The sequence below is a fragment of the Chelonia mydas genome, chromosome 3 (genome assembly GCF_015237465.2).
Source record: "Chelonia mydas isolate rCheMyd1 chromosome 3, rCheMyd1.pri.v2, whole genome shotgun sequence".
NCBI lineage: Eukaryota > Metazoa > Chordata > Testudines > Cheloniidae > Chelonia > Chelonia mydas.
In genome coordinates, this window is record NC_057851.1 from 181,347,781 (window position 1) to 181,362,142 (window position 14,362).

Sequence of the window (14,362 nt, forward strand, 5' to 3'; positions counted from 1 at the left end):
GCTAACAAATTCATTCATAGCTTTCTAAACAAAAGGCAAGTAATGAGAAAGTGAAAATTAAGACCACTTGAACATCCCCTTGGCATATATTACTCACCAAAATAGTTTTAAGCTCCACCATAAAACTGACCAGATCAGAACAGTGTTGCAACCTCTGGGGAGAAAACGTTATCAATTAATTTCCTCCATCCAGTACGTTTCAGTAATAATTTTAGTTTCATTATCTATTTTCTGATATTGTAATAAATCAAAGAATGTAAAATAGGGGGAAAATGCAACAGATTTAAACTATATTTCAGTTAAAAAATAGAACAAACCGATTTCAATGTCAGAAATTTTACCGAATAAATTAAGTATTTTTCATATATAATTTAACTGACGCTGACAGCCAATGAGAACAAGTAGTCTTCGTGATTCAGAGCCCATTTAAAAATCTCCCCTCATTGACTAAAATTAAATTTTAACCCCACCCTCCCATATTTGGGTGTGTCAGTGCATTTCTACTTTTCAAGTCCCCAGTTTCATTCTTCTGGTGATAAGTCAAACTCTCCTCCTAAAGAGCAGGCTGTAATAGGTAGTTATGTTAGCTAGCTGACGATATGTCTATACTAGCACTTTATTCGGCAAAGCTTTTGTCTACAAAGGGTGTGGAAAAAAACACCCCTTGATCGACAAAAGTTTCACTGTCAAAAGCACTGTTGTGGACAGCACTATTGCAGTGGGAGAACGTCTCCCACGACATAGCTAGTGCTTCTTGTTGGGGTTGGTTTAATTATGCTGGCAGGAGAGCACTCTCACATGGGCACAGAGCAGCTACACAGCGCTGCAGCTATACCACTGTAAGGTCCGTAGTTTAGACATAGCTGTAGACTAGCTTTTTTGACCATAACTGAATGGGTAATTCCATCTTGGAAACGAAAGTAGCCGTCACAATTTTGTAGCCAGGATGGCCCCCGCAGAGTTTCTGTGGACTGCCCACTATTCTTCCAGATAGAGCCCATAAGAGTAAGTTCAGACTACACAAGCAACTATAGAACAAAATTAAGCTAACACCCTCCTATTACTGATAGTTCTTTTAAACTCACTTTTTTTGTATTAAGTACTATTAGTAATAAAAAGGAGTACTTGGGGCACCTTAGAGACTAACAAATTTATTTGAGCATAAGCTTTCGTGAGCTACAGCTCATTTCATCACAAAAGCTTATACTCAAATAAATTTGTTAGTCTCTAAGATGCCACAAGTACTCCTTTTCTTTTTGCGGATACAGACTAACACGGCTGCTACTCTGAAACCTATTATTAGTAATAAAGAACACGAGAAAAAACAAGAGAAAAAGACAAAAGCATAATTGTTTTCAGTTGTGGGCTTTTCAAGAATAGTTTCCCATAAGATGTCAGCTGCTTTAATATAAAGCATTGGTACATCTTAATAGTCTTCAAAGATTGAAGTTAACAAGAAAATGAAAAAGTTATTTACAAGACTTCACTGATCTCTCTTCGAGGTAAGCTGTAATTCACCAAGCACCACAAAACAATACACCTTTACAGTACAGTACAGTACAATGGAATTTTTTCTTAAATACTTTTAGGATGGTGTGGACAAGTAAAAGCTTTTCAGATTTAATATTCATATTTTTAAAGCTCACAATGGTTTTATAAGAATAATATACCTGTTTCACAATCTGGTGATATCCATGCAATACCTTCTTTAGACACCAACTACACTGTATCCTAGAAATACAGTTTTCATAGTTTTAACTTGATTCAAGTGATGTTTAAACAAGGAAACAGCATATGAAACAAAAGTCCATTTTACAATTTACAAAGTTCCCTCTTGCCCACCTCCCAGAAAAACAAGAATTTTTTTTTCCAATTTTGAGTTTTTTATACTAAGATGAGTTACTTATATTTTTAAATGTCACTTTCTCTAGCCACAGCTCTTTAAAAATTAATAAGTAGACATTTACCTATAAGCCAGTCTCTATTCTAGGTTGAAAACAACAACAACATAATTCTTACAAGTTAATATGGCTTCATAACACATACTAGAATTAAAGAAAAAAAAAAAATCCTGAAAATGTCAGAGTTAACTGCCACACATTTTAGTCGAGATATTGAAGATGATGATAAAAAGTATATATATATATATATATATATATATATATAAAAATAAGCATTGATAGCTTACAAAACCTAATTAGTTATTGCATTGTAATCTCATTAAAGTTTTAATTATTTTCTTATTTTACTAATCTTCAGAGAAGACAATTAACTGCAATATTGATCAAAGCAACATGGTTGAAAAGACTTTTCATCTTACACTGTATGCTCTTTGGTTCTATTACTTGGATATATTTGTATAACTCCTAGGACAATGGGCATGCAACCTAACTGGGCTCCTGGACACTACACTAATATGAATATTAAATCACCACCATTCTTAAACACACTTGTTTTCAGGTATTTACAACTCAATGAAAACAGTATTCTTTGGATAGAAATTTCACATAGTTATCAGACAACAAGCAAAAGAAGCCTGAGGCCAGCTACTCTGACACACTAGTATTCATATATGTACACATACTCATACCTCCCCACAGTAAGTCAGAACAAATGTAAGTGTATTGATCATGAAATATTACCTCACCTTGCATTTTTAAGCTGAAAATCTGATGGTAACAGTATCCTTATATGGAAGTCTCTATCCTGGAAAATAAGTGTTTAGTTAAAATGCAAGTTTGCAGATGTATCAAATAGAGAAAATACAGAAACAACTCATAAAGAGAAGCTGCTATGAGAAAAATGGAGGAATAAATGTATCTTATATGGAAATTTTTCTGCATCAGAGACGGCATTATTCCAAACATTGTTTCTTTAATCATACAGTACAGTATGTTATCTTTCAGATGAACAAAATTGATAAAGAGCTCTCTGAAACTTTCTCAGTTCACCAGAGTGAAGACTTTTAGGGTAGATCTTCACTGTAATTAAACACCGGGGTTTGCTGAGGTCAGCTGACTCAGGATCCTGGGGCTCAATGTGGGGCTGTAAAACTGCAGTGTAGACATACACTAAGAGACATGCAAGCTCTTACAAAATTCTACAGGACACCTTATTTTTGTTTTTAGAAGCAACCTACAACTCTTAAGTTAATTCTACAATTAGTTACACACCAAAGACTCCAAACAGTAAAAAATGAAAGGCAATTAGCATGCAAGCTATCTTAAAATTGTAGCTTTTATTTTTGTTTTAGGTCCCCCACAGTTATGAACTAATAGCTGCTGCATTCTGAGATATCCCAGCTAACACACAGCTTAACGGGAAAATGGAACCAGTTTATAGGGAATCATTTGTGTGTGCGCAAGAGTGTATGTGCGAACGTGTAAATACACAGTTTTGCAAACTGTAGAAGCCCATCCTATAAAGACTTATGCTGTCAGGTTTAGTTTTATGCATGTAAGTAGTCCTAGTGACTTCAGTGCGATTGAGGTTAAACACAGTAACACTGTCTTTGAAATATCAGGCTTTAAACATTAAAAAAAAAATCTACTTTATAAACAATGATATACATTTGAAAGAAAGCAACTACCTAGAAAACTTGCATGGTAGTTATGACATCGCTGAAGATCTGGAACAAAGCCAAGATCAAAACAAAACAAAAAACCCACACACTTCCATGTTGAATGTCTCCTTTCCCCTTACTACTTAGAGAATTCACTGCAAAATCCTAATGTAAGCTCATTTCTACAATTCTGGTTTGAATAAAGGGTTGCATCATACCTTCAGTTAAACGAGTGCAGTTTCTATGGCAGATAAGCAGTTAGAGAAGCTTGTTTAAGCCACCAGCAGGTCAGCCATAACATCAGCAAAGATACAAATAATGTTTGGGAGAAAAAATGCCCAAATTTTTTTTAAAAATTATATACACAAATTTTGCTCCAAAGAATAGACATCCCAAAGACACTGCCTTATAGTGGTTTCAAAAATAGAGGAACAATAAAATGTACCCCATAACCTTTACTTTCATCATATATTACACCTCTGAATTTATTACATTTAAATGTTCTCCCCCCCCCCAAGAAAGAAGCAAATGTAATTCTGCCCTTTTCAAAGGTCAAATAACTATGATTCACTGTTTCATTAAAGTACAGAAAGGTAGCAAGAAGTAACTAAGTTTAAAAGGGACATGGTCAATTTGGAAATCACATTTCTGGCTAAAGATTTCACATATTCCAGAAGTATAAACACCTACTTAGCCTATTCAGATAGAAAAGACTATTCCCTTGGGGGGAAGAGGTGGTGGGAGGAAGGGAAGGGATATGGTGTTCCTTTTCTTTGTGCATTTACAGGATTTTGTATGTAATCAGTTTCACATGTCAGCGTTTACTCATGTCAAGTAAGAGACCTGCAGAGGAAGAAAAAGTAACCAGCTTCACTAATGAGGTCTATTGTAGGGCACGGACCCCGCCCCGCTATCTGGGAAGGGGGGGGGAAGAGTCCCTCACAAGCCCCGCTCGCTAGGGGACACGGGGGACACGCCCTCAGGGCGGCGTTGCCGGTACCTGCACGGTGACGAACCCCTCGTAGACGCTCCCCTCGCGGTTCTGAGGCAGGAGCAGCGGGCATTGGCGCAGCAGCGCCCCAGGGCCAGCCATCTCCCGCCCCGCGCGCGGGCTCCTTCTCTCCTGTGCGAATCGAATCCCACGCGCCACCACCAATCCCCGCCTCTGCACGGGCTAGGCGCATGCGCCCTGCCTCTGCCGCGGGGCGAAGGCGGGCTGCGGAGGGGCAAAGCGGCGCTTGAGGAAAGTTGGGGCGGGTGGAGAACGCGGCCGCGTTCGGGGGCGGGTTATAGATCCGCGCGGGCCTGGGACGTGGCGCGTCGTGTCCCTGCCGCTGCCCGGGCTGAGCCCTGGTGCAAGGCAGTGGGAAGTGCCGCCAAGAGTGTTGGGCTTGAGGCCGGACCCTCGCCCCGCGGGTAAGACCCAGGCAAGGAGTTCGGCGCTTTTTCGCGTGCGGCTTGTGCGTGCCCCTGCGGAGCTAATGGCCTCAGCTCCCTCCCCTGGGCTTTCAGTGCGCCTCCGCTGGAGTGGGCCCCGGAGAGCTTATCCGAGCCGGGAAAGGAGAGGGGGGAGCCCTGGCCCAGGCAGTGCAACGCAGCCATTGTCCCGGTTTCGTCAGCGACTCCGCAGCAATGCATGGCCGGGGGCGCTCGCTGACTGCAGTGCAGAGCCAGGGCTGTCCGCCCCCTTGCTGGGCCAGACAGGCTCTTGCTAAGTCCTCACGACCTCTTTGATAGCAGTAGCACGCAGGGTAGCTAGGAAGGAGCCAGGCAGTGCACTTGGGCGAGCAGTGGAAATGCAGTTGTTCCTGGGTGGGAGACCAAAGAGTAGGAAAGGATACCTCCTTAAGTTTTTTGATTAGTTATATTGCAGTAGCTCCTTGAGGCTCCATTGTGCTGGGCACTGTACCAACGAAGAGGAAGTCACTGTCTCCAAGAAGTTACAACCTAAATAGACAAAACAATCAAAGAGTGGAGGGGGGGAAGGGAAGTAGTAGTATTCCCATTTTTCTGATGGAGAAATGAGGTACAGTTTTAGGATTAGGACAGAGATTAAGTGATTTGCTCAAGGTCACTCAGGAGGGCAGTTGCAAAGCCGGGAATTGAATTTAGAGCTCTTCACTCACAGTCTAGTGCCTTAACAACAAACCCAGCCTTTCCCCCTGCACAACAAATATGGGGACACCTGCACTCTGGCCAACGCACAAAGTTAATCTTCTGGTTTGAGCTGGGGACTCCGTGTCATGGTTCTGGTGTTTTGTTCCCATTCTGCCACTACCTCACTGAGGGAATATTGAAGTAGCACCCCAGCAGGATATTAGGTGAACTTCAAATGAGAGGTAATACCTATATCCTAAGACTTGTTATAAGATCCTATGGTAGCTTCTACAAGAATAGGTGGTCACAACAGTCTATGATTTCCTGTATTCTTCGGGCTGGTTAATGTGTTTTGACATGCAATTAGGTAAGTCATTAGAGATCACCAGACCTTTTTCAGTTTATAGGTGATACTGAGCATGAACAGTAGTAGCAGTTGAGTTCTCTACAGATGGTGCTTGTTTGTTTTAGACTATTCAGTTTCCTTGCCTCAGAGTAGGGGTTTGCGGCTTGTTCAGGGTAAGTCCCTGGCGGGCCGCAAGACACTTTGTTTACCTGAGCATCCACAGATATGGCCACTCGCAGCTCCTGGTGGCCGCGGTTTGCTGTTCCCGGCCAATCGGAGCTGCGGGAAGCGGTGGCCTAGCCCACGCCAACCATGGCCACTGGGAGCTGCGAGTGGCTGTACCTATGGACTCTCAGGTAAACAAAGTGTCTCATGGCCCACCAGGGGTTTACCCTGAACAAGCCACAAACCAAGTTTGGGAACCCCTGCCTCAGAGGATCCTTGAAAATGTGAGATTTTACTTACCATTTAAAGCAGCATTTTGCCTTCTGATCCCCACAGATTGATGTAATATTGTCTTTAACTTATCTTTGTGCCAGGTGCTTTCGGTTTGCATCTGTTCATGAGCATCTCATTACGCAATGCTTCACCTCAAACAGTTAATCTGATGCTTCGCAGTAAATTGCATCCTTAATTGATAAATAAAATGTACTTTGGATCAAAACATTTATTCTCTTGAACTATTTTCTCTCAAAGTGTACCTTACACCAATAATTACCTTATTTAATTACTTGGTTCCTGTGTATCTTATCAAAGTTGGTATTAGCCTTAATAACAGCTCATGCAAAACTAAAGAAGCACCATCCCTCCTTTTGGCCATGTTCTTTTAGTCTTCAGTATTACAGCAGATGTCAATTCATGTGTGTCTAATCATGTATAGTCACTGTGTAAAACTCACAAATAAAAACAGTACTCTAATAGTAAGAAACTTAAATGAATAGCTTTCTAAGAAATTATTTATACTCTACCTGGTAACCATTATTATAAACGTAATTTGTTTATATACCCTTTACAGTTTTAAGCATCAAGTTTCTTGGTACAAAAATACAATTTATTTTTAGTGTGCTTGTTTGGAACATGCTGAATAAGGCTATCTCACATCATGCTGGTTGATTTGGCATAAAGGACCAATTTCCATTAAATAAATAAACAAACCAAAAATGGTAGTAAAGACGGTTCTTGTAGCAAAAGAGGTATCGAGTCAATCTCACAACCATAGGTCACCCTTTGATCCAATTGAATATTCTCTTGAATTAAGATCATGAAAAGCCTGAGTGACCACCCAGCCTACCGAAAACTATTAACTGGCTCAGACTAGTTAATGCTCTACTCTTGAAAAGAAAGCTAGCGCAGCCACTGAAAATAACTCACTGAATAAGTAGCAGTTTCCACAGTTGTTTCACTGTCCCATAACAACATTTTTCCCCCATTTCCAATACAGAAATTTTTGAGATATCGTACTTTTTCCTGCTAAATTTATAATCAAATGGTTTAATTTATGCTCTATGGCAGAAGTTCTCAAACTGGGGGTCGGGAACCCTCGGGGGTCGCGAGGTTATTACATCGGGGTTGTGAGCTGTCAGCCCCCACCCCAAACCCTGCTTTGCCTCCAGTATTTATAATGGTGGTAAATATACTAAAAAGTGTTTTTAATTTATTGGGGGGGGGGGGTCGTACTCAGAGACTTGCTATGTACAAAAGTTTGAGAACGACTGCTCTATGGGCATAATGCAGTAAAGTTAAGTATTTGATTAAGTACCGTTATAGTTAATAGGTTTTTAGGGTGTGCTTATAGTTTAGCATATGCTTAAGTGCTTTGGTGAATCAAGACCTTTAAGAACTATACCTTGTTCAAGTAGTTGTGACAAACAAATGTGGGGAAAAATTACCCATTGAACTTGACTTAACATAAGGACTAGTATCACTTCGGAGTTTTAAAACCAGGCTGAACAAAACATAAGTAATATACTGTAAGTAAATCTTTTCTTCATTGTCAGGGAGATGGACGTTTCCATATTTAACTATTATGATTCTAAAAATATTCAACAAGACACCAAAAGTTACTTCATTTTTGCAAAAAGGGCTCCAGCTCTGGGAAGCAAAGGACTTCATGGTTGCAATGTATCTAATTCTTCTAAAGGTTTCCTTTACGTTAGGGGATCTCAAACTTCATTGCACCGTGACCACCTTCTGACAAAATTACTTGGTCCCCAGAGGGGGGACTAAAACCTGAGCCTGCCCGAGCCCCAGGGGAGAGGGTGACGGGAGGAGGCAAAGCCTGAGCCCCACCACCTTGGGCAGGGGGACCAACACTGAAGCTCAAGAGCTTCAGTCCCAGGCAGGGGGCCTGCAACCTGAGCCCTGCCACCCAGGGATGAAGCCCTTTGGCTTTGGCTTCGGCCCTGGGCCACAGCAAGTCTAAGCTAGCTCTGGCAATCCCATTCAAAAGGGGTCCCACCCCACAGTTTTAGAACCGTGGCTTTACGTAATTGCTGCTGTGAAAGGATTTGTTTTGGTGATTGATTGTGTTGCTGTCACAGAGTATGTTGTTTCTTTGTGAGCATTGTAAGAAGATTCAACATAGTGCAAAAAGACTCTTTGTCTGAAGTAGAGCCAGTCTAATAATAACAAAATTTACACATATATATGATTGAGAATCAAAGCATTGAGTTCCGTTTGCTTTGATTTATGGGGTTATGTTGTTTATAACTATTCAGTTTTCACTCAGATGTTTGGCTCTTACAAAAATTTCACAGATTTTGTCACAAATAAATTATCTGAAAATCATGATAAAAGTTTGTTGTTCATTATTTACCCATTTAAATCTTTCATTCATCTAGTTAAAGAGCAGAAACAATACTTTGTGACTTGGGTGAGAAAGTATACAATATAAAGACCAAATACTCAAATTTGTTAGTCTCTAAGGTGCCACAAGTACTCCTTTTCTTTTTGCAGATACAGACTAATACGGCTGCTACTCTGAAACCTGTCAAAAGGATCAGTTCTTAAACAACTAGTAGGTTGGGAATTATTCATCAAATCCTTTCAGTAAACAGTTACCAATAATGAATACAGTTACAAAACTTGGGATTCATTTGAAAATCACTCAGTAACCAAAAAAGGCCTACATGGAAGTAAAATGTAATCAAAGTATTTTATGAAAAACAGGAAAGTAGAAATACTATAACATTAATCACCTGTATTGATATCTCCAACATAAAATTACAAACAGAAAATAGAATGTTCCATTAAAAACATGCAAAATTATAAACACTGTTACTTCTGATCTTCATCAGAACTCAGTGTCATCTTATTAATCTTTCCCAAGTGTATTCTTCTTTTTAGCTGTATTTAATGTCATATAACAGCTAAAAACAAGGAAGAGAGATGGCAGCGTGTGACCAGCCAGTGCTTTGTACAGCACCAGTTTAAGAATTCCTACCCTAGTTAAGTCTGAAGAGGCTAAAACTTTTTTTTTTAATTGTCTGTAATTAAATAACAGTGAAGGAATGCCTTGAGCATGCTGTGGTTTTAATGATTTTTTTCAAACAAAGCCCCGTCAGAGTCACTGAATTATGAACATCATCATCCCCAAAAGCCACAATATATGCAGGCTTGTTCAGGACAGACTGTGACTTTGTTAACTAAACGAGAAGGTGAGGACTCAGACAAAATATCACCTACTTTCTCTCTAGGACTTAGACAAAAAAATTGACAAGATAAGCCCGGTTTAAATACAAGTAAGCAATTTTCTTCTCTTGGGCCCTGATTCTCCAGCATATCTCAGCACAGCTCAAGCATAGTAGAAAGTGTAGGTATAGCTCCTTGATCTTCAGCCATCTGGTCCTGGTAGAAGTTAGGCAACAAGGGGCCTGTTCTAACTTTCACCCTGACCCTATTCTAGTGAAAGATCAGGCATAGTGGAGTTCAGTTCCACTACAGGCCCTCTCTCCCATGACTGGAATGCCACTGACACTTCTCCCGCCCTTCCCCTTCCCCTCCCCCCCAGTCATTTTATACCAGGGAAACTGGTGGGGGGAATGGCTTTTCACTGGGGAGGAGTTCCCTTACACAATGGGAATTCTTTATCTCCTCCTATTTTAAGGCCACTTTGCATCATATGTGGCACAAAGTGGCCTTGGTGGACCAGAGAATCTGGCCCTAGGTTTTCAAATACTTCACTACTGCTGTTTTGTCTTTGTTCTAATTATCTTAAATGATTCATTTGTCATATGTAAGAGCTTAATATCAGAAGTAAATGTATCAGCAGCAAAAGCAAGCACATTGATGAATTAGTTGACAATCTAGTCCTAAAGTTCATAATAAAGTTATTTTTTTTAGCATTTTAAAATTTCTAATACTTTGGTTTATAGGGTTCTGCCAACCTAGATTTTTCTGTGCAGATGTATGCAAAAGGATGTTGGCACCCAAAAATCCCTTCTATTTGTCAGATGACCCACTGAAGTGACTGCTGTATGAACATTGATGCATCCATACAAATTAGCTTCTTGACATAAAGAAGATAGGTGCTCTAAAGCCCGATTTACATCTTCCTGAATTATATAAATATTCCCTTAACAGACACCGGCAATTCAAGAAGACCAGGCCCATACATATGTTGTATTGATTCTAAAGGCTCAAGGGTATGCAGTTAATCCCTTTCAAACATTGTAGAGTGCACACTCTTGGAGATCTTCCAAACTGCCAGCTGAAAGTTGCCTTTCAGAACCAGTGGATGTGTGGTGTTCTGAGATTCCAAAAGAAGATACAATATTAGGCCAAAATCTGACCACACACCAGTGTAAAGCCAGATTATTTCAACTAATTTTAATGGAGATATTTTGGATTTACACCAGTGTAAGCATCAAATTCTGACACATTGGGTCATCAGTGGGTGTTTTGGATCTCCTATTGAATTCACCATGGTTTTGTCCATATGTGTACCTAAATGAATATGATAATTCTATACCAGATACTTCAATCCTTTCCAGTATATATAATCACATTGCACCAGTTACACGTCTTTGTACTTGCCTGGAAATATTGCTATAGCTATTAGAGGAGACTAGACATATCTGGAGTCTGATGACATTTAGGAAATGCTACAAAAGCTTCCTCTTTGACAAAGCATTTCCTCCATAACAGGAGTACACACAAAATTAAGACCCACTTCTTCTGTATCCTTGACCCCTAAAAACACCAAATCGAAGCTCATAAGTCAAACAAACAAACCAAAATCCTCTGCAGAGCTTTTATAACCCAAGAAAGAGAAGAGCACAATACTGTGTGAAGTCGACTAGAAACTTCTCTATTGCCAGTTGATTTTATGTGGAAAGTAAAATCAGATGCTATGGTGATGGGTAGCAGTATAAAACCCTAAGATAAATTGATAGTTTTAAATAATATAAATGCTACAATGACCTAAATTCTTATATTGAACGTGGACTTTTGTACACACGAGTTATGCACACAAAACATTCAGTGCAAACACGTTGGAGTTGCCTTTATGCAAAGGCATATGCACATCTCCTATGTGGGCACAGGGATTGGGTATTTTACATTTGCACTTTTGCATACAATTTTTTTAAAATGTAAACATTAAATTTAAAACAATTGCAATGTGGACTATATTGCTTATTAGTTTATCTACAATAATTACCAAACTTTTGAACACCATTTTATAATCATTGGAAGAAAAGAGCCATATATAAGAGGACGATAGATGGTTCCTGGGTTTTTAAAGGTGAGGAGACGTAACTGAGTCTGTGAAAATTCAAAAATCATGGTAGAGTACTGAGTTGCATTCGTCCAGGGTATAATCAAAGCAACTGAATCAGAGTTGGAGACATCATTTGTATTGACAGAAAGTATATGGATCAAAGGACTTCTTTTTGGAAATATAATAGTATTACACTTTAAAGCTCAAGTACACAAATCATATTACACAATTCAGAGTCATGGTCAAACAGATTCGTATGAAATTGAAGTAAGTTATTTTACTATATAGAAATTTTACTAATACTGTGCTAAAATGTAATGTTGTGATTAGCCAGGTTATGATCTTGAAATTATAGTGCTAAACCATTGTAAATCAATGTTGTCGAAGTAATAAAAAATTACCATGTAAAAATACTGTGTTTGGCGTGAGCAGAAGGAATAACCAGCATGTAGCAAGGACATAGGGCCATAGGAATGAGCAGCACTTAGTTCACATTTTCAGGGTTTTCTTGAAAGCCATGAGAGCTAGAAACTCATATAATCAGTTATATTCTGGAGTATCCATTTGGGACTGACTTTATTAATTTCTGAACTTCATGGTGGAGTGAAAATAAGGGCAACTATATTTTTAAAATGTGAAGATTGGCCGATATCTGAAAGATTTATCTGAAAGAACCCGAGGTTGTGGATGGGGGATCTTTAAGTCAAAGGAGTACAAAAACGGTGAGAAACAGTATTTTAAAGGGCCTTTTTGAATTAAACTCATGAACGATTTAACAGATTTATTTGAAAATACTCAAAAACTTCAGTCTTTTCTTACTTTAAGTGGAAACATTCAGTGTAAACTTCAGAGTTGAATGTGACCAGTGCCTTCGTAATATAGTATGTTTTTATATATCTTCATAACGGGGCTAGAGCATTTGTGGCCACTACATTTTAAAGCCGATAGATGCAACATTATAACTGTATATTAAATAAAAGGTTGAAACTAAAGCACTTTATTATATATAACTTTATAATAGTTTCAAGAAAGTAAAGAGGAATAGGAGCTTAGACTGTAAGAGTAGAGACAACATTGTGCAGAAATAGACAAAATAAAAATACACAATATGACGTAATAGGAAACATAAAAAAATTAAGAGGAGGATTTTCCTAGAGAAAAACAATTTTATTTTATTGTAAAGCTCTAAATGAATAAAATAAAGTCTTTGAATGTGAAGATGATTAAAAAGACAAAATCATTAGCTAAAGATATTTACAAATTTAGAGTCTTTCATTTTGATTATAATTTTAATTAGCTGGACACTGGGGGGGATGAAAATGAAAGCCTACATCATCTACTTAGTCTTTAAATTGCATTCCACCTTAATTTTCTGCTCTTCAGTTCTTAATTTTCTCTATTTTTGTTCTAAGTAATCCAGTTATCAGACTAAAGTGATTTTCTCTCAGCCAGGTTTAACATTCAGTATTTGAGTCTGTGAACCAAAAGTTCATCCCACTGCTTCAATTTTTATTCTTTCAATAGCAGAAACTCTCCAGGTAACTTTTTCAGTCTTTTGTCTATACAGCAGGGTGCTTTATGTTCACATGACAGTTATGCAACTAATAACAAAGGCTTCTATTTTAAAAATAACTATGCTCCATTTACACAGTTTCCCACAGAATTTACTCATAAAATGCAGGATGCACCAAAAAAGATTAAATGCTGCCGTTTTCCTGTTCATTAAACCAATTATGCTAAATGCAGCTGAGTTCCTTGCTTTTGGGTCTCGGAGGAAAGGGATAGAGTCAGCCAAAATCAGTTGTTCTTAAATAAAAGAACAAGCTACACTTAGTGTTTGTTTCTTTTTAAATAACTTGCTTTAAGGGAAGGTTCCCCTCCAAAATGTATTTCAATTCTTTTATATCAAAGCTAAGTATGGGCTGTTGTGTGGTGATGGACTTTATTTTGTGACCCTGAGGATTGTTAAGAATCGTTTATATTATGGGGTGGTGTTATCCACCATGAAAGCTTTGTGCAGTTCTTAAGGGACCCACAAGAGGGGCTAAAAGGGGCAGGGTGCCTGCAAAGGGACCCCTGGCCACAACGGGGTGATCAGTAAACAGACCCCCCCGTCCCCCCTCTCGCCCCCCCCCTCTCCCCCGCAGCTGCATTTAATTATGTGCTTTCCTGAATAAGGGCCCATGAGCTGATTCAAAGTCTCTTGAAGTTAACAGAGACTCCCATTGACTTCAATGAGCTTTGGATCAGGCCTATTGTTAGCAAAGTTAAGCATGTAGTTAACTGCTTTGCTGAATAGGTATGGACTTACATGATCAAAGTTAAGCATCTGCTTAGGTGAATCAATAAATCAAATCAATCAAACCTCAACAGCTACTGACGCTCAATAACTTGGAAAATCAAACCACTTATTCAGGAATCTAAATGTGGCTCTAGATTCCTAACTTAAGTTAGCCTGATTCGCAGGGAAAGTCAATGGCAGAGCCAGGAATAGAAACCAGGAGCCTTGACTGCTAGTTTTCTGGTCTAATCGGACATGCTGATTCCACACTGTGTATTGAAATATATACATTAAATAAACCAATGTGTATCAAAGTCAGGGTGGATTTGATTTAAATCACTAGTCAGGAAGACTCGA

The 14,362-nt window shown here is 39.0% G+C and overlaps 1 protein-coding gene across 4 annotated transcripts in view; it reads right to left on the reverse strand.

Moving 5' to 3' along the window:
• The window catches only part of FANCL (FA complementation group L), an 85,497-nt gene extending 80,681 nt beyond the window's left edge, over positions 1-4,816 (reverse strand). Inside the window, exons 1-4 of one of the 4 annotated variants that reach the window (XM_007053275.4) lie at positions 4,563-4,816; positions 2,648-2,706; positions 1,671-1,731; positions 98-154 (exon numbers count right to left, since the gene is read on the reverse strand). In XM_007053275.4, coding sequence (XP_007053337.2) covers positions 98-154; positions 1,671-1,731; positions 2,648-2,706; positions 4,563-4,655 — 270 coding nt within the window. In that variant the 5' untranslated portion in view covers positions 4,656-4,816. The remainder of the gene's footprint in view (positions 1-97; positions 155-1,670; positions 1,732-2,647; positions 2,707-4,562) is intronic. The other 3 variants (XM_027822241.3, XM_043543880.1, XM_037895970.2) reach the window with 3 other exon arrangements.
• Positions 4,817-14,362: the final 9,546 nt, after the last annotated feature.